General features: G+C 39.0%; 1 protein-coding gene across 1 annotated transcript in view; it reads right to left on the bottom strand.

Moving 5' to 3' along the window:
- LOC107596035 (nuclear receptor coactivator 2) overlaps window positions 1-19,355 on the bottom strand; it is a 105,971-nt gene that overhangs the window by 25,817 nt on the left and 60,799 nt on the right. Inside the window, exons 7-11 of the mRNA XM_016286634.1 lie at window positions 17,128-17,310; window positions 14,378-14,479; window positions 11,309-11,449; window positions 9,904-10,051; window positions 5,815-7,075 (exon numbers count right to left, since the gene is read on the bottom strand). Of these exons, the coding sequence (XP_016142120.1) occupies window positions 5,815-7,075; window positions 9,904-10,051; window positions 11,309-11,449; window positions 14,378-14,479; window positions 17,128-17,310 (1,835 nt within the window). The remainder of the gene's footprint in view (window positions 1-5,814; window positions 7,076-9,903; window positions 10,052-11,308; window positions 11,450-14,377; window positions 14,480-17,127; window positions 17,311-19,355) is intronic.

Raw genomic sequence — 19,355 nt, 5'->3', positions numbered from 1 at the left:
TTATATGTTAAGATATATATATATATATATATATATATATATATATATATATATATATATATATATAATATTTTATATATTGTTATATATGAAAATGTATTTTTATGTATTCATATGTATTCATAATAATAAAAATAATAATAATAAAAAAAATATATATAATAGATTTACAATTACATAAAAAAAAATTTATTTCAGTTAAAATTTATTTCAAGTGGTTTTACTTTTAGTTGACTATAATAACCCTAATGCTCACAATACTAACTCACTATTGATTCTTATAGCGTAAGCCATCAGCATGTTGCTAAGCTAACGCATGGTATGTTAACACACACACACATTTTTTTTCTTATTGGATGATTTATAATCTTTTTTTTGTCTCCATCAGTTATCTTGTATAATAACTGGAATAAATATGCAATGGTGTCAGAAATCAACCATGTATCATACAATATGTTGTATACTGTGTATTCCATTTCGAACATAGCCTTTCTCTAAGCTCGTTGCAATGCATTATGGGATTGCCTTCTCCATGAAGTATGCATGAGATGCAAATCTGGCCAAAACAAGCTTTTCTTATAAGACATTCTAATGTTGCTGCCTACCTTTTAGAACAGTGTTTGCATCTTAACTGTGCTTATGATGCTGCAAAATGCTGTTTAGCTGCTTTGAAACAGAGTAAACTAGGACATACAGGATGTAAAAGAGACTGAGAGATTGAATGATCAATAGGGAGAGCGAGAGAGAGAGAGAGAGAAAAAGAGGGATTGATACATCAGTGAACAGAGTGACTGAAGCCAACGCAGCTGCCTGGGTGACAACAATATGTGCATCTGGGTCATTTCTACCGTCTGCTATAAAAACTGCATTATTGAAAGCCACCCTGGTCCAGAGCCATCGAAAGCCTTTAATTGTAAGCCAACTGTGAAAATAACCTTGAGCATTGAATGACGCTGGTGAAAGTCAGGATTGGATGTGCTCCACGCGCTCAGAGGCATGGTGTCAGTGAAGACTCCTAGAGCCATCATGACCTTTCATACAGATCCCTGCTTCTCTTCAGTCTCAGCTGTAGCTCTATCACACCAGCCTGCTGCTCATCTCAGCACAGGAGAAAGACAGAGATGAATGGTGAGAGCTCACCAGTTCTGTTCTAAACCCCAGTGAGCCACCTTACTGTCTACATACATTGGATAGCATGCTATCAGTCAAGGAACCTCCTAACTCACAAAAGACTCAGCATGTTGCTAAGCTAATGACTTTGAAGAAATATTCATAACATTCGAATACTGTTTTTTTAAAACAACATTATGAATTTCATAACTTTTCTATTCTTCAATGCATATGCAGTACTAAATAAAATATAGCTGCAAAATTAATAGTGTAAATGGGGCATCTTTTTGACTTGTTATTTGTTTAAATTGCTTAGAGTTTTTGGTACATTTTCCAAATCTGAAATGGTAACTGAATGGAATTAAAGGCCATATAAGCACAACATAGTATATTACTAAAGGAAGTATACAGTATGCTAGTACTGCATTTTTTTATGGATATTAATACTTCTATTCAGCAAGGATTCATTCAACTGATCAAAAGTGACAGACGTTTATAACGTTACAAGATTCCTATTACAAAAAATACTGTTCTTTTTCATTTCCATTCATCAAAGAATCTTGAAATAAATGCATCAACTGTTTTTAACAGTGATAATAACAATAAGAAATGTTTCTCGAGCATCAAATTATCACATTGGATGATTCCTGAAGAATCATGTGACACTGAAGACTGGAGTAATGATGCTGAAAATTTATCCTTGCCATCACAGGAATAAATTATATTTGACAATATATGAACAATTGTAATAATATTTCACAATATCACAGTTTTTACTGTATTAAATAAATGCAGCCATGTTCAGCAACTTCTTTCTCTTGGAGAGACTTCTTTCATGAACTGCTGTCTAGGTAGGCAGCTCACTAGGGATTGGTACTCCCTCTCCACTCCTGCCACATTTCATCCTCCTTTCGCCCACATCCTCACTAATTAAGTTTTTTCCTTCAGTCTTCCGGTTTTTTTTTCCATGCACATCCATGCTCGAGCATCTCCTCCATCACTCTTCCTGTCCCGCTGTGGCCTCCCTGCTTTGTAATTCACTGTACTTCATATTCTCAATGGTGCTGTCGTGGAGACCATGAGGTCAGAGGTTCCTCACTAGCGGAACTCTGGGTCTTTTCCTGGTATCCGAGGGGCGGTGAGGTCATTCTGCTAACAGCAGCAGCTTCCAGAGACCGCTGCTTTGATTTGACAACTATGACTCAATTTGTAGCTCAATCAACAGCTTGTAAAAGAGGCCCAGGAGGACCAATGAGCACAAACACACACATACAGGATAATCTCTCTATTCTGTTGCCTGGCCCCAGATGCTTCTCTAACTTTACCGCCGCTGTGCCAGGCCTGATTGGTTCCCGGTGCCATCTCAGTAGGGCATGTGCCAACCGCTGTGCCAGATGAGATGCACTGAACACCACCGAGATGCCTTTTTTCAAATGTCACAGAGCTGCTTCTGAGAAAGTCCTGCCAGTTTCCCACAGAATCGACTTCCTGTGACAGCGCTCTCACTTTCCCTTTCTCTCTTGCTCTCTCTCTCTCTCTCTCTCTCTATCTCTCTCTCTCTCTCTCCAGCTGGTGGAGTCATTTATATCCCTGCTGTTACCATACTGCCTCGATCTGGGGCTTCATTGGCCGGTTTATAAATCTGTTGTTTGCTCTACTTTCACACCCAAATAGAGAGGAATACAAAAAGAGATACAGAGAGGAAAGGAAAGGATGCATACACTCTAACAATACAGCAACAAACTGAAAACAAGGCGATAAGAGCGTTTGAATGCGTTGGTATCAGTTGTCATATCGGTTATTTCTGCGTGAGAATTCACAAAACTGGCTGATAGCCTATATCTAACCAAAACATTCATTTCCCACAACCACTAATGATGAATCTTTACTGCATTTCACCAAAGGGACATCATAATTCAACATAATAATAATAAAAAAATCTAATTTAAAACCAGCACAAGCGATTCAGGTGGCGTTTTGCATATATAAACTCTTTCTGTTTCAGTTAAAGGTGCCATAGAATGGAAAACTGTATTTTCCTTGGCATAGTTGAATAATAACAGTTCTAGAGGTCGACTGATATGGGTTTTTCACTGGCCGATGCCGATGTCTATATTTAGAAATCAGGGCAGCCGATGGCCGATATATGATGCCGATTTTTTTGGCCGATATGTTTGCCGATTTTCTTTTTTTCCTTCCCCTTCATCTCATAAAAGTGAGTTCGAGTAAATTATTATTGCAGGATACAAGATAGTAATAGTAGTAGTAGCCTAATTCAGAGTAGTAATTCATGGCTCAAAACTTAAACATCTTCTCAAAACAGTTCTGAAGCATGCTTTTGGTTTATGTTTGCTGACAGACACCAGTGTTTCTCACAGACTTGCTAATGCAAATTCATTCTGCTCTGAGCGGAGATATAGCGGTTTCTCTGGTAACGGCTGTAGTCAAATAAGCGCTACTTTATCAGGCATTACAGGAAAGACGAAATGAAAATGACATAGAAGCTTTTCTGAAAACGGTCGGTTCTTTTCACAGATACATTCATATAAAAACACCCGTGCTGCATTTTAATTTTGAAACGTGCAGTGCTCAGTTTATTCAAGGAAGTATAAGCCTTTTGGAAAATCTATTTGTGGCGGTCCGTCTGTTGTGACGAGCCGCCACAAATAACTCAATGTATGGGAAACACTGAACACTTCTATAAGTCAAATGGCCAAGTGATAACAAAAAGTAAAAGAGTTCACACATATTACACAGCCTGCTGCTCATAACTGCTTAAGAGTGCGCTGGCCACGAGTGATGACATCGTGGAGGCTATTGTCGGACCCACACACACATTTCACGAGGAAAGTTATCGTGCACATTATAATCAGCCCAGAAGTTTCGTCTGAATTGCATATGTTTCTACTTTCACATGCAAATGACTTGCACTTATGAATATGATACCGTTATTACCGTTTCGAAACGGTTTGTTTTGCCCTGCCATCATTAGCTGAAGCTGTGTGTGAACAAGAAGCGACTGCAGAGTGTGAGCTGCTCCGTCTCACGCAGCCAGAGAGAGATTCTCCGGCATTCCACAACAACGCTTAGCTGCCCGCAGATGCGCCTGCCTATAAATCGGCCTAATCTGCAGCACAATCGGCCGATGCCGATTAATAAAAAAATGTCAAAAATCATCCGGCCGATCAATCGGTCCTACCGTGAGCCTCAAACACCATTGTTTCCTCCTTATGTAAATCTCGTGCATGCTAAAGACCACTGAAAAATAGGCGAATCAGAACATAACACAGACTGTGACGTTACAGTTGGGATCCCTAATAGTTACGCCCCCAACATTTGCATATACCCGCCCATGTTCTATGCCAGCCGCCAGCCGAACCTGCACAGCCGAATCATCAGAAGTTCTGCAGGTATTGTGAAGAAACAAGTGAGGATAATAGCGAAAATGGCAGATCATGGAAATAAATGTTATGTTCCAGGTTGTGCAAGGGATGTGATGTGCAGGGATGGGTTGGTGTCTGTATTCAGAAAGGCACGGAAAACAAATAACGCGCGTTCTAATAAAATAACGCGAGCCACTAAAGGGACATAGTTAGCTGCTTGCTAGCGGTAGCCTGTTACATTACAGTACATAAGATTTCACTTACCACATAAACAGAGTAAGGAGAGATGACTGAGGATGATGGCGAATGATTTACAGATCCTGAGCACCACTGACAAGCATCTGATCTTGTAAAATGTGGTAAGTACTGCCGCTGTAGTTTACACTGAGCACGTGCGATCGCAAATCTCAAAAGTGAAAGTAAAAAGCATCATGCATTCTAAAGCAGTTTCAATGCCCCGTATATTAATAGCGGCTCCCTGATGGCCACATTTTATATAATTACCCAACGATATAACTGCGAGAGAAAGTATTGAAATATATGTTTTCCCTGTGTTTCCTTCCTGCTGTGTGAGCTACTGAAATGAGCCGCACTGTGAAACAGCCAATAAGAGCAGAGCTCAACATTGCACCGCACTGTGAAACAACCAATCAGAGCAGAGCTCAACATTATTATTCATGACCCTTCCAAATAAGGTAAAAACAGACCATTTCATTCTAGGGACAAATCCGAGGGTTGTAAATGGACATGTAAAACCGTTTCTGGAGATTTTTTGCCCTTACCTATGCCACATACTTTCTATGTAGATATCAGAGAACAATTTAAAATATTGTATCAATGCATTCTATGACACCTTTAAGCTCTATTGACAGCATGCTATCAGTTACCACAGAAAATAATTTTAACAATGCATTTACAATTTAAAAAAAAGCATATACAGTATAGGCTAGAAATTATATGCATGCTTTCTTTTATTGGACTTGTATTATCTCACAATGGTGAACCCTCCAAAATAAAATAATAATAATAATCAGAAAAACAAATATGACAACATTAATAATAATAAAAATAATAATAATATAAAAAATTATTAGGTCATGTCAAATTCACAGCACCACGCTTGCCACTATTTTAGACAGATAAATTATGCTATTTTCCATAATGTTTTATAACAGGCTATTATTTGTTCCCAAAACAAAATAAAACAAAAAACAATAGGTGCATGATGCCACTGAGGCCTAAATGATTTTCTGTGGTAATATGGAGCTTAACTTGTATTAAATATTTCTTGGTATATTGCCAGGTTGGCGACATCACTTACCGGCTCCACACGGTCGTAGCCGCCATCAGTTTTCTCTGTCTTAATTCCCGGCATCTTACTGCCCTCCACCTTTATTTCTCCAGGTTCCATCTTGCCTTTATCCTTAAGAACATTATCATCTTTATCCAGTAGGTAGCGCAGCAGGGCATTGTCCTTCTTCTTGGGGCTGACGGGCTCTTGTTTAATGGCTAATTCAGCCCCACCGGCCGCCCCACCTGCAGAATCCTGAGACAGCTCCTTCCCCGTGGCCTCGGCTGTGAGTTTGGCCAGGTCGACGGGCGACGAGCTATTCTGGAGAAGTCTATGAAGGATCTTGTGCTTCTCCTTCAAGGAGGTAGCATGTGACCCGGCTCCAGTTTGAGCACCCATGCCGCCATTCCCTAGGCCGCCAGTGGGGTCCTTACACCCGGGCTCTCCACTAGCCATTGGAGGGGGTGAGGTGGACTCGATAGGCTCAGTTTTAGTGGTGAGGAGCTGCAGGAGTTTAGTATGGCCTTTGTTGTCACGTAGCCGGTTCTGCGGATCACTGGCATCCGGGGTGTTAAACTGGCTGAGGTTACCCTTTTCGTCTCTTTGCTGTTCAATGCCATCGTCCTGCCCGCTGTTACCCTGCTCTGATTGGTTCTGCTCTCCGAATGACTCTGAGGCTCCCATTTTGTTCAACATGTGAAGATTGATGCCCAATGAGGCTGGTGACCCCAATTTCCTGTCGGGCGAGCCCAGCGATTGGCCGTGGCTCACGCCGTGGCACTCACTAAGTGCCTGGAGGGCATTAAGGGAACTGCTTGTGTAACCATGGTTACTGCCTGCTCCCCCATTGCCACCTGTACTGCTAGTGCACATGCTCGCAGGTGAATGTAAGCTGCCTGCTGGGGAGAACTGCGGTGGGGGCAAGCGTGGAGATCCTGCCACTCCAGGACTGGCTCGGTGGCGTGGAGAAAGCATGCCCGGACTGCCCTGAGACGGGCTGCTCAACTTCAGTGGATAGCCACTGCCCTGAGGGGTGGCCGCCTGCATGGTTGCCGAATGGCTCATGGTTCCCGGGCACCCGAAACGGTGGCCCTGTACTGGGCCGATGGCACTGGGCTCCTTCTGGCCACCAGGGGAGGGGAAAGTGGATGTGTTACTGCTGATGGTGGCATCCTGTCCCTGGGGGGCGCTGGAGGAACCTGCTGTGTTGGGAGAGCTCATGGGGTTCATGGTTTTGCCCATATTCTGAGCATTTCCAAGATCAGGGGTCATGCCACAGACGGGCTGCTCCCTAAAACAGAAAAAAAAGACATTTATAGTTGCTAATAGGTAATCTAAAGAGCAAATAATGCTGCAACATACACGCCACACACATAGCACAAACATAGTTTTATTTATGAATTTAACGATTGCAAGCCTGATGTATCACAAGCATAAAATTCATAATTAGGGAACATAATAAAGGTCATTGTTACTATTGTTAATCAGAACTAAAATTATTAAAAATCTGTAATTGAAAATTCAGTAACTGAAGGTTGGTAATTGAAATAAAGCTGGAAGAAAAAAGAAAGAAAAAAAACTTAAACTTTATTAGACATGTTGCCTTGGCAACTAATTGAAATAAATAATTTTAAGTACTAAATTACTAAAACTAATAACGCATTAAAAAAATTTATGAAAGTTAAATATAAAATATTTTAAAAAATCAATAAAAATGACAAAAGTTCATCATAAGGTTAAGGAAAAAGAATAATAATAAAATGAAAATTTAATACACATAAAAAGCTAAATTAAATTATTAATAAGTACTATAATAGTATATAAATGATACTAAAATAAGCCATTTGAATAAATCCTTAACGCTAAGTTTTAAAATTTGGTGCATATCTTATCCTATACCATTTAATGCACAAAAAAATCCCTCAGACTAACACTGAAAGAGGGACCCAAAGGGCCAATTAAGAAATCACAGAGCAACCATCCCGAACACAAAGCCCTAGCAACCATTTATCAAATAAGCTAAAAACACTTGGCAACCACATATCATTGCCCTGGTGACAATTCCCTGGCATAGTTTTAATGTCATGCAAACATTTTGTTTAATTATTGTAAAAAGAAAGAGACATAAAGCAAGAGAAGAAGTAGGAAAAAAGTGAGAGGAAAAAAGGGCATAAAAACAAAAACAGAAAACAATGCCTCAGGCAGGGCATGCCTGTCTCACCAGGTTGGCACTTGCTACTGTTGACAATGGTGTTTTAATTGTGATCCAAGGAATTAATATTGATTTCCAAGTAAATTCTATTGAAACTATTTCATTACATTAATCCAGTGCAGTCATTTGTTAAATTAATCTCGTAGTCAGGAAGCGGTTCTTCTAGCGCTCCAAACAAGGAATCCGAGAAAAGAGCTTAAGCTGAATTTCAGGAATGGCTTAATTAACTAAAGTATGTTTCAGCAGAGAAGGTTAAAAGAGGGGAACAAATTATTATCAAAGAAAAACAGCAGTGCTCATCCCTCAAAACAAGCCACGGGACAGAGAAAATGAGTGGCTGTGCTGTCGTATCACCCTCTAATGTAAAAATCACCTCGGGGTATAAAGCTTTTAGCAAGCTACATACTAAAAACTCGCTCAGAGCTGATAAATGCATAGAGATGCCTTTGTTCGGAGCATGCAGGATGAATAAATGGTCAAGCTATACTGTGTTATTGTGCTAGAGATGCTGTGCTTTAAGACAGCCACCCTCCCGCTGTGAGCTCACTCTGGGTTTAATGTTTATCTGCGCTCGACACCCCAGCCTAACACTTCTGCTATTGTCTCAGAAAGCAAATCGGTGTTCCTGCATCGCATGCTGTGAGAGAGATAGAAACTCTGTAGCTAACATATAAAAACTGTGTTCACAACTGCCTGCTGTGGAGCCAAGCTTTACGAAGCCATACACTCCAAATGTTTTGATTTTATGTGAAACTGTGATATCTGACTTTACTGAATGATGCTCTAAAGGGGGAAAAAAATCTGTAATTTACTCAACTTCATTTTGTTCCAAACTTGCATGAATTTCTTTTGTGGAACAGAAAAGGAGAAATTCAGAAGAATATCTTGGTTGCTCTTTTCCATGCAATTACTGCGAATGGGGACTGAAGCTTTCAAGGTTCAAAAAGTATGTAAAGCCTCATACAAGTGGTCTATATAAATTGTGAGCACTGACATACGTTTTACGAAGTCATATGATAGCTTTGTGTGAGAAAATGTAAGTCGTTATTAACTGATAATCTACCCCTCCAATGATTTATTAACTGCTGTGACCGAATCAGCGAGTTTGTGAGTTGAATTCGAGAACCAGATCAAGTCTAATTCATGAAGGAATTATTCAGTGATCATTTGTGAAATGGACCAATGATTCACTCAAAAGAATGACTCGTTCACAAATTGGACATTGCTGCGTCTCCCATGAACTCTCATGAAAAATGGTCTTTTGGTCGGTTCCTCCTTGTATGGCTTCAGAACACTTGATTTTTTGCATTATTTTTGAAGCTTGAAGCTCCAGACGCACTGTAACTGCATGGAAAAGAGCCAATATTTTAAACATTTTCTTCTTTCGTATTCCACGAAAATAAAAAAAGTCATGTTTGGAACGTCTTCATTTTTGGGTGAACTTTCCCTTTAACATTGGAATCATTCGTATTCAATTACTCCATACTTAATTATATCAGCAATCAAATTCTGAGGAATTATCAAGGGTGAAAAAGCTTGTTAGCCAATGTGTAGCTGTGGGAGTCGTGTTATTCTTGGTTCTGATGGAATGTTTCGAGACCATCATCGGCCCCCTCTGGGAAAACATGGTCGGATGTTCTCACATGACAGTGAGATTTCAGTATATGGTCATTAACTGGGCTTGTCAGAACTAGAAAGCGTGTGTTTCAACTGACTGCTTACACAGAGCTGAATCAAACAACAAACAGTGAGAAGTGGGTCAAAAATGACTCAAACACTTACTCATGTAGTAGCTCATAAAATACACCATTGCATTTACATTAAAAACTCAGATTCAGACATAAACAGAAACAAAACAACTCAAGTGCAGGCACTCATGGCAAGCTGTGCAGCTGGGTAGTGGGTACCTTTGTAAAATGTGCAGTGACATGTAGAGCTGTGGCTCGTTGGTAGCAGGTGACCGAACCAGTTTGCTCTTGGTGTGAGCTGAGACGATGGTCCCGTCGGACAGGGAAAACCGGTAGATGGGACTGAAAGCCTGCCCATGCCTCAGCACTGCAAAACAACACACCCACATGATTAAAACATCATCATTTTGAGATATGTAAATGTACATTAAAGAACATTGAAACAAACAACATCTAAATTAGATCAAGATAATAGTCACTATTAAACATAAACCCATATAATTCCTGTAAAATTGCAAGATTAACCTTTCCAGTAAAGAAGCCGCATGCATTACTCACACACACTTTGCTATATTTTCACACACCACAATTATTTTTTGTTTGCTACAATATGAAAAATACTGAAATACAGTAATGTCTACTATATTTCCCTAATGGCAATATTCTCTATAGATCTTGATATTTATCCATTTATCCATGATTTAAAGATTGCATTATTGCAACTGAGATTCATAAAACATTTTTTAAATGTCTGTCTTGCATTCTCAGCAAAGCAAGTCATGACATAATGAGTGTGTGTGAAACTGGTTTGCCAGCAGAAGCCAAATCCAAGGTGTGTTAAAATCCTTATGGTATTCAGAATATTTGGTAGTTACTATAGTAAATATTTGCATGCACAATACAATAGCCAAAATGACAGCGTTTCTTAAGTGTTAAAGGGGTCCTATTATGCTTTTTCAACTTTAGTTAGCCTGTAATGTTGCTGTTTGAGCATAAAAAAGATCTGCAAAGTTACAAAGTTCAAAGACAACTTCAAAAGGAGATATTTTATTTAACATTTTTAAAAAACTACAACGAATGACTCGTTTGGACTACAACGCATATTTTCCGGGATTTGTGATATTACAAATATTGACGAATGGGACGAGACCTGGTTGAGCTGCACTAGAGAAGGCAACGAGTGTTATCACTATGTCGGAGACACGCTAGCTTTCCCAAGGCAGACAAACTTAGAATGGTTACAATAATCAGGGTTTAAATCGTGCTCAAATTGATTTGATTTTGATGCAATATTTACACTGAAGCTCGCACTTACTATGGTAAAGGGCATGACATTTCCTGACCAGGCGCCGAGTGCTGCCAATCACAGCACACAATGGCCCAGCTAACCAATCACAGCACATTTCATGTTTCAGAAGGCGGGCTTTCATTTGATACAGGAACTAATCGAGCCATTCATGCCAGACTGAGGAGAGGGGTGTTGTAATAATGTAAAATAAGTGAAAAATAATGTGTTTCCTAGTATGAGAGCCTGTTATAGAACACCCCCAAAACAAAATCAAGACTTTGTCAAAGAGCATAATAGGACCCCTTTAAATGGATTAATGTGAGATGTGCTCAGTACCTTCTTGCTGATGCCGCTTGGCAAATGACATTTCTCCATCGTTTTGGAGATGAAAGCGCTGAATGCATCTCCGCACCAAGTCTTCCCAGCCAGGTTTCATAGAGGCTCGTAACAGACTGGTGTCCAGGGAGGTGATCTTACCTACAAACACACAGTATAGCAATAAACAATATGGTTTGGTTTTGTCTGCGACAAGTTGTCTGTTTTCAAGCTTAAATCTTAAATGTATTAATGCAAAGAATTTTTAAGCACATCTAAAGCTGATCTGCAAAGCAAAATTTTTATATATGTATTGACACTATTTTAAGTGAAAGTGAAGTGACATGTGGCCAATTATGGTGAATCTGTGCTCTGCATTTAACCCATCCAAGTGCACACACACAGCAGTGAACACACACCGTGAAGGGCAGCTAATGCTGCGGCGCCCGGGGAGCAGTTGGGGGTTTAGTGCCTTGCTCAAGGGTCTCACCTCAGTCGTGGTATTGGGGTGGAAGAGAGCGCTGTACATTCGCTCCCCCCACCGACAATCCCTGCCGGACCTGAGACTCGAACCCGCAACCTTTATGGGATTACATCTCTGCCACAATTCTGAATTTTCAAAAGTGCGTTTTGCACGAGCTCGAACTGAGTTTTGTGGAGAAAATGTTTTTCTCGCAAAGAAGAAAGTATTAAGAGCGCACAAAAATCTATTTTGCATTTAAAATAAGGTTTTGGATGTGTGCAGAGGCTGGAAGTGAAAAATGTCTTCTATTCAGGTGTGCATAATTATTAAGCAGATTTTCTTTTACAGATAAAATGAGCCAAAAAAAGAGATTTAACTCAGACTGAAACAGTCAAAAATTATTAAATGCCCATGAGAAAAGTTCAAAACTAATACAATACTAGAAATTGAAAAGTTAATGCATAACCATTGGACAGCAAAATGCTTAGTGGGTCAGCAGGGTCAGTCAAAAACATGTGGAGGATGCATGTTAACTGCAAAATAATTAGGAAGATAAGAATTTATCTTCAAGAATCTGGCAGTTTTGGGAGTTAATTTTTAGTCCATCTCGAGATTTTATCTGTAGAAGATAACCTGCTTAATAATTATGTACACCTGAAAATAAGGCATTTTTCACTTCCAGCCTTCATGAACAATAATATATAGGTTATAAGGGATTAAATACAAGATTAATAGCAGTTATTAAGATTGATGTTGTTTGGAATTGGTAAAATGTGCTTGGAAAAAAATATAATCAGAATATCAACTTGGATAATAATTATGCATGCACTGTACAGTATTTTCCCTATTCTGCTGTCATCAGCAATGCAAGGAATGTTGTGATTGGTTGTCAAGGCAGCCAATCAGAATTTAGCAGCCTCGTCTCTGATTGGCTGGAACTATGGCATATTGTAACGCTGGGTTGTGTTGAGCAAGCGAGCCGTTGGCATTTAGAGAACACTGAAGGCGGGCATCAGGTGAGCAAGCTAGTGAAACTTTGCACATGCAAAAGAGAAGGACTGCACACATCCAAAAACTTATTTTACATGCAAAATTGATTTTAGTGTGCTCAAAATACTTTTTTCTTTGTGAAAGAACATTTTCTCCACAAAACTCAGATCGCCCGCGTGCAAAATGCACTTTTGTGCGCTCAAAATATGATCTTTCGCACGCAGAATTGTGGCAGAGATCTAATATATAAACCTTCGGGTTACAAGTCCGACTCTCTAACCATTAGGCCACGACTACTTATGAATCAGACTTCCTTAAGTGTTTCATTAATCGCAGAAGTTTAATACTTAGGGTTATGGACTTAGAATAAACCCCTAAGCATCACGACTGAGGAATATCGAACATTAATTTGTAAGAACCGTGACCAAAAAAAACACATCCAAAAACTTATTTTACATGCAAAATTGATTTTAGTGTGCTCAAAATACTTTTTTCTTTGTGAAAGAACATTTTCTCCACAAAACTCAGATCGCCCGCGTGCAAAATGCACTTTTGTGCGCTCAAAATATGATCTTTCGCACGCAGAGATCTAATATATAAACCTTCGGGTTACAAGTCCGACTCTCTAACCATTAGGCCATGACTACTTATGACTCAGACTTCCTTAAGTGTTTCATTAACCGCAGAAGTTTAATACTTAGGGTTATGGACTTAGAATAAACCCCTAAGCATCACGACTGAGGAATATCGAACATTAATTTGTAAGAACCGTGACCAAAAAAAAACAAAGTATGATAGAAACATCTCAGCTCTGTAATTTGCTCATTTACAATAAACAGAAAACTGGGAGTTTCCATCAAGTAGCCACATCAGAATGTGACAAACGGTGTGGCTGGTGTGACCGTAAAAAACCTTCGATCTTCCCATTGTGTGATCTCCCTGTCCAGATGCCTATAGTACGTTTATAATACTCATAACTCAGAACTCAGACAGATATACAGTTGCATTGTGAGACGACTTGCGTTCCCTCGTTCACGAATGACCAGAATGGTGCATAAACCTAATTACTAGCTATATAAATAACAGTGACTTGACCTGACCTGACTATTATTCAAATGAAGGGGGCAGATTTTAAACCAAGAGGTTTTGAAGAAAAGTATGAATAAATAACTAAAAAGTTTTAAGTAAATAATTTATTTAAAGAAAATTATAGCTGTAATATGTATAACTGTAATAAAATCTATACTAATAATATCCTCTTTTACAGACAATGAAAAGTTGAGGTGGTCAATGGCTGTTCAGTTGCAATGTGTGACTGTATGTAAATATAATATATTAACATGGAGCTACACTCACTCTAATTTAAATAACTTAATAAAAATAGTTGTTTTCTTTGGTCACATCTAATTTCACCTAAAAAAAAAAAGAAATCTCATGAATCATGAGAGAGCCCTTCAAATGTTTACACTGTAAAACTGGACGCCAAGTCATATTCATGTCATTAAACAGTCTTTCCAAGTTTAAGTCAGTATCTTCTGTTTTAAACGAGGGGCTGTGCATTGAGATGAGTGCTAACTGTGATGTAAACTCCCTTTGAAGAGTGTAAGCGGAGAGAGGAGTTGTGTTGGCATGGTTACCTTGAAGGTCTTGGCGGGTGGTGAAGCTTTCGTGTGTGGGGAGCATGGGTCTCTCTTTCATGGGTACTCTCCGCGCTACGCAGATCAGACACGACTGGAAATCTACAGTCAGAGAGAGAGAGAAAAAGATCAGATCAGTGATAACAGATTATTAAAGCGTTCTGAAGGGTGCTTCTGAATGATGAGGCATCGGTTCTGTGTGTTGAGGGGGCGGTGCGGAGTGGAGCGTGGGGTGATATGATGGAATGTGACCTTTCGTTTGTGTGTCACTGTGGAGGCTGACCCTGCTGTGCTGCTCCCATGGAGACTAAGTTAGAAAAGTCATCCCTCATCCACCCACAAAAAGATCATAAGAGAATCATAACATCTCCAACAGTCTGACACATCAGACGCATACATGATCAGGAATAATAAACAAGAACACTGCAAGTAACCGTAATGAGTTCATTCAGTGAAGAATTTGTCAGAATTTGAGTCAAAACTGTAACTTCTGCATTTTTTGAATGATTGATTAAAAAAATGTCTTATTATTGTGTCAACTGAGTCCTTGTTTATGAATCAGACTACAGTTCATGAATGCATTCTGCTGTTGCTAATGACATGTTCTACTTTTTGAGCTACGGGTCATGATGTTTATATCAAGTTGATGTGAACAGGCCTTTACATGCAAACACATGGCTGTTGCAGAGCCCCTTGGGTGGTCTTCACTCCAAACTGCATGAAGACCCAGCATCAATGTCTCTGCAATAAACTCTCTCTGATACCCCTCTCCTCATACACATTCCTCCTCCAGCCGTCTTTCTCTGTCTCCTGCGCCAGGGTGAGCTGGCTGGCTGAAAGAGCAGCTGGCACACAGCTAACACCGACGGGCCATAAAGAGAGACGCTCCATCACTCAACACACCAACAGTACCCAGAAAAAAATGAAACATTATGTGTGTGCATGTGAGGGAGAGAAAGAGAGAGAGAGAGAGAGAGAGAGAGAGAGAGAGAGAGAGAGAAAGAGAGAGGAATACCAATGCTAAACATCTCTCACTGCCTCGCACTCGCTGTTACACACACACACACACACACACTCTTAAACCCCAGCCAGGGCCAAAACCAAAGCCGTGTTGATCCAGTAGAGAAGTGGGTCTCAAATGCACCCTGAACTCTGGGTGACTCCGAGAGGTGGAAGAGGAGGAGGAGAGAAAAGAGCAAATGAATCACAGACTGAAACATTTCTCGGGGTGGGACGCAGATGCACGTTCCACGAGCGCTGCTGTCGCCTTTTCGCCTTATTTTTCAGTAACTGGAAGACAAATTTTTCTCACGTCAGGAATGACTGTCAACACTAAATGTTGCTTCTACATTAGCAGAGCAACTGAAACTTAAAGAGACTGAATACTTACTATTGTTCTCATTTGGATCACACCTTAAGATTTGAGGTGGACAAAAAAAAATACTTTTTTAATATTTCACAACACCTAACTGATATCCTAATGACAACAAACAAGACTAGCTAGATTTTTCAGATAGCAAGTCAGATCAACACAAATTCAAATAATTTCTATTTGGCCACACATTCGTAATAAGGTAAGTATAAGTCCATAAAGGACCTTCAAGGCACAGTTTGGTAAACCGCAAGGAATTTTTTTATGATATTATGACTATCAAATGAGGTACACTATTTCTGCTCAGCACTCGTTGCACAAAGCAACAAGGTGACAAAGAATGCATTCAAATACTATATTATTGTATTGCAGCTGATAAACCAATGTAATATTGTATTGTCAGGCCCAAACACAATCTCATTCCTATTGATGAAGTTTCTTTTATTTAATTGGTCTACTTTCTGTGCCATCCTATTTCTCAGAATACGGTCAGCGAGTCACCAAACGTAGTGTCTCAATACAACAGTATAGCGACGCTATCAGATTATAATACCATGGAACTCTGATATATACCATGGTACTGAATTATTACAGAATTATCATGCCACTACAAAGTTCTGCAAAGAATACTGTGATACCTTGGTAGACTACAGGTCAACAGTTTAGGGTAAGTAATAAATAAATTAATCATTTTATTCAGAAAATATGCATTAAATTGCAAAAAAGAAATTGACAGTAAATGCTCATGTTTTCTAGTCAACAAAAAATTTCGAATAAAAAGTGTTTCTACAAAATGCAAAGCAACTGTTGCTAATTAATAAGAAATGTTTCTTAAACACCAAATTGGCATATTAGAATGATTTCTAAAGGATCGTGTGCTGAGAATTCAGCTTTGCCATAGCAGGAATAAATTACATTTTTAAAATATATTCAAATAGAAAACAGTTATTTTAAATTGTAATAATATTTCACCATATTACTGTTTTACTGTGTTTTTGATCAAATAAATGCAGCCTTGATGAGCATAAGAGACTTCTTTCAAAAACATTGAAAAAACCATCTTACCAACCCCAAACTTTTGAATGGTAGTGCATGTTAAATTACTACTGCCCTTTATAGTAACAAGACCACAAAATGACAGCAACTAACGACAACTGTAGATAAGGACAATTTCCATCCACTGGAACCAAAGTCTTTTGAAAACTATAGGTTATAATCTGCTCTTTTGTGGCAAGCTTGACAAATGAACGCCCGGCTCTATGAAAGGGGAGTAGTCACTTTGCTTGGCTGAAGCCTCCTGCTCTGCTTTGATGCATTAAATCTAGAGTTTCAGTACCGTTTATGTGGCTTAAGTGTGTTTTAAGAAACCATGGCTCACCCTCTCCCTCCTCCTTGATGGACTTTGGTTCAGACACAGCAAAACACTGCATAGTCTCATATTTCTGCTGTGCCTCGTGATCCTGCGCCTCTTCGGCCTCGCTGTGAGGGTTAACCAGCATGCGGCAGTTGAAGGTGTGGCTGTTCCTCCGAGGATTCTCGCTGGACCACGGCACTCCGTTTACTGTGGGAGGGAGGTGAAAAGACATCATTCACTGTCACTCATTTGAATCAGCATTGCCTAACTTTTCCTTACTGAATAAAGGGGGGTTCGCACTGATGGTGATTTACAGTGGCAAGGGACTGGAAGTCATTAATTTTCAATGAGAGCTGGTGATGTGAAGCAGCATGAGACAAAATTTTAAGTTTATATTAAAAAAATTGCACTAAATCAATGACTTCCAAAGGGAGTGCGCACGTGATCCGCCTGTCACTCATGTTGCTTCAGGATATTGCAGTGAACTTCGGTGATTTAACTGGTGTTAGTAGCTATGTTTCGATCTACGTTTCAAATAGAATATTTGCAAAAACAATTTGCGAATAAAGGCCGTTTCACACTGAGCGCGATGCGAAAAAGCGAGGTGAATCGCCGACGAACTGTGCTTTCACACCGAGCACGAAACGATTGATCGCCTTCTGCTAATTCACGCCTGCACGCTAGGTGGTGCCGACCAGCAATGCATTTTTACTCAGATATGTATCTCATATGGATTTAACATCGTCCACTGCTCAATATACAGCATTAAATATAGCTAAATAAAGTTTGGTTCTATGCCAGAAACACAAGCGATCTATAATGCTTACAAGAAAACATCTTAAAATATAAATATAAGTACAATTAGCATCAAGCCACATTTGAAAATGTATGTGATTATTGTTTTTGCTAAAAACCCACTTTAAACCATCATCGAGTGCTTGTAATAACTTCCGATTGTGATCTATCGTTGATTTTGATTCTATAATAGGCAGACAGCCTACAAAGAGTGCATATGTTTAATAACGCCACACTGCTTATTGTCATAAACATCCTTTATTGTTATAAAATTACCATGAGCTGCATACAAAACACATACAGAAAATATATTGTCATAATCATGTATATTTGCTTTCATATTTCATGTGTAGAAAAATGTTTCACTCGTTTTTTCAAGAGGTCCTCGCTGCAGCCTGTAGTACGATGACGTAGCTGGATCAGATCCAATACGTATTGGATGTTTGACGAGCATGCTCAGTATTGGATTTTAATGTGCATGCGCAAAGTGGGGCTGTCATTGAAGCTAGCATTTAATGTAAATTAAACTGTAATTACGAGATATAGGTGTTTCATAGGCTTACACAAATTATATTATACTGTGATTTTAAACTAGTAGTGTATTCAAACTTTATTTGAGCAATGATGGCGTTTTGAATGAAAGGGTATGTAAGCTATGTTTATTTTTTATTAGTTTGATTCGTTTTAGAAATAAAACTCAAAATGCTTACAATTTAGCTTGTTCTTTATGAAAAAAAATGGGGTGTAACTATCGTCTTTATTTTTTCCTCTGATAGTCAAGTCAAGATAGTTAGATAGTTCTGTCAAAAATTCATTCATGAATCAAATATTATTTTTCGTTCTCACTCTCTGTGCTATACGTGACAGAGTATAAAAATAGTTATAGGCCTACTAAAATATGCGGACATAATTTTTATACCATATACAAATAAAAAGAAGGAAACCAATCCTGTCAGTCGGGGTTCCGTATAGCCGACAGACCCGTTATCCCGGGTTATATCGGGGTTTTACAGTTAATCCCATGTCCAGCAAATAAATACACACACGGGACAAGGCATATTAACACAAAGATGACCATTTCTTTTTTGTGTGTTAGGCCTATATGCAAGTGAAATCCCTGGAGATAGATAGACCAGTTATAAATGGCTAAAGACATAAACCATCCATTCCTATCGCTCTCGCTCTCTCTCTCTCTCTCTAGCTATATTAGAATAATATAAAATCTAAGTAAACAAAATGGATCGGCAGTAATCTAATATCCCCAATTAAATGACGGATAGAATCAAAAAGACATTTAGGCTAACTCTGATAGAGTGAAGTATATCTTAATAATTAGCTATTTATAGTGCAATGTCTGCATATCAGTCATGTTACAGTGCTTGTTGCGTCCTGGCGATAATATATGAATTGCAGGCTATTCAAAAAATAAATAATGATGAATTGCAGGCTATTTAAAA

The sequence above is a fragment of the Sinocyclocheilus grahami genome, unplaced genomic scaffold, assembly GCF_001515645.1.
Source record: "Sinocyclocheilus grahami isolate Dianchi unplaced genomic scaffold, SAMN03320097.WGS_v1.1 scaffold213.1, whole genome shotgun sequence".
In the NCBI taxonomy this organism is placed as follows: Eukaryota; Metazoa; Chordata; class Actinopteri; order Cypriniformes; family Cyprinidae; genus Sinocyclocheilus; species Sinocyclocheilus grahami.
Note: the sequence above shows the minus strand (reverse complement) of the source record. Positions and strands in the feature narration are given on the sequence as shown.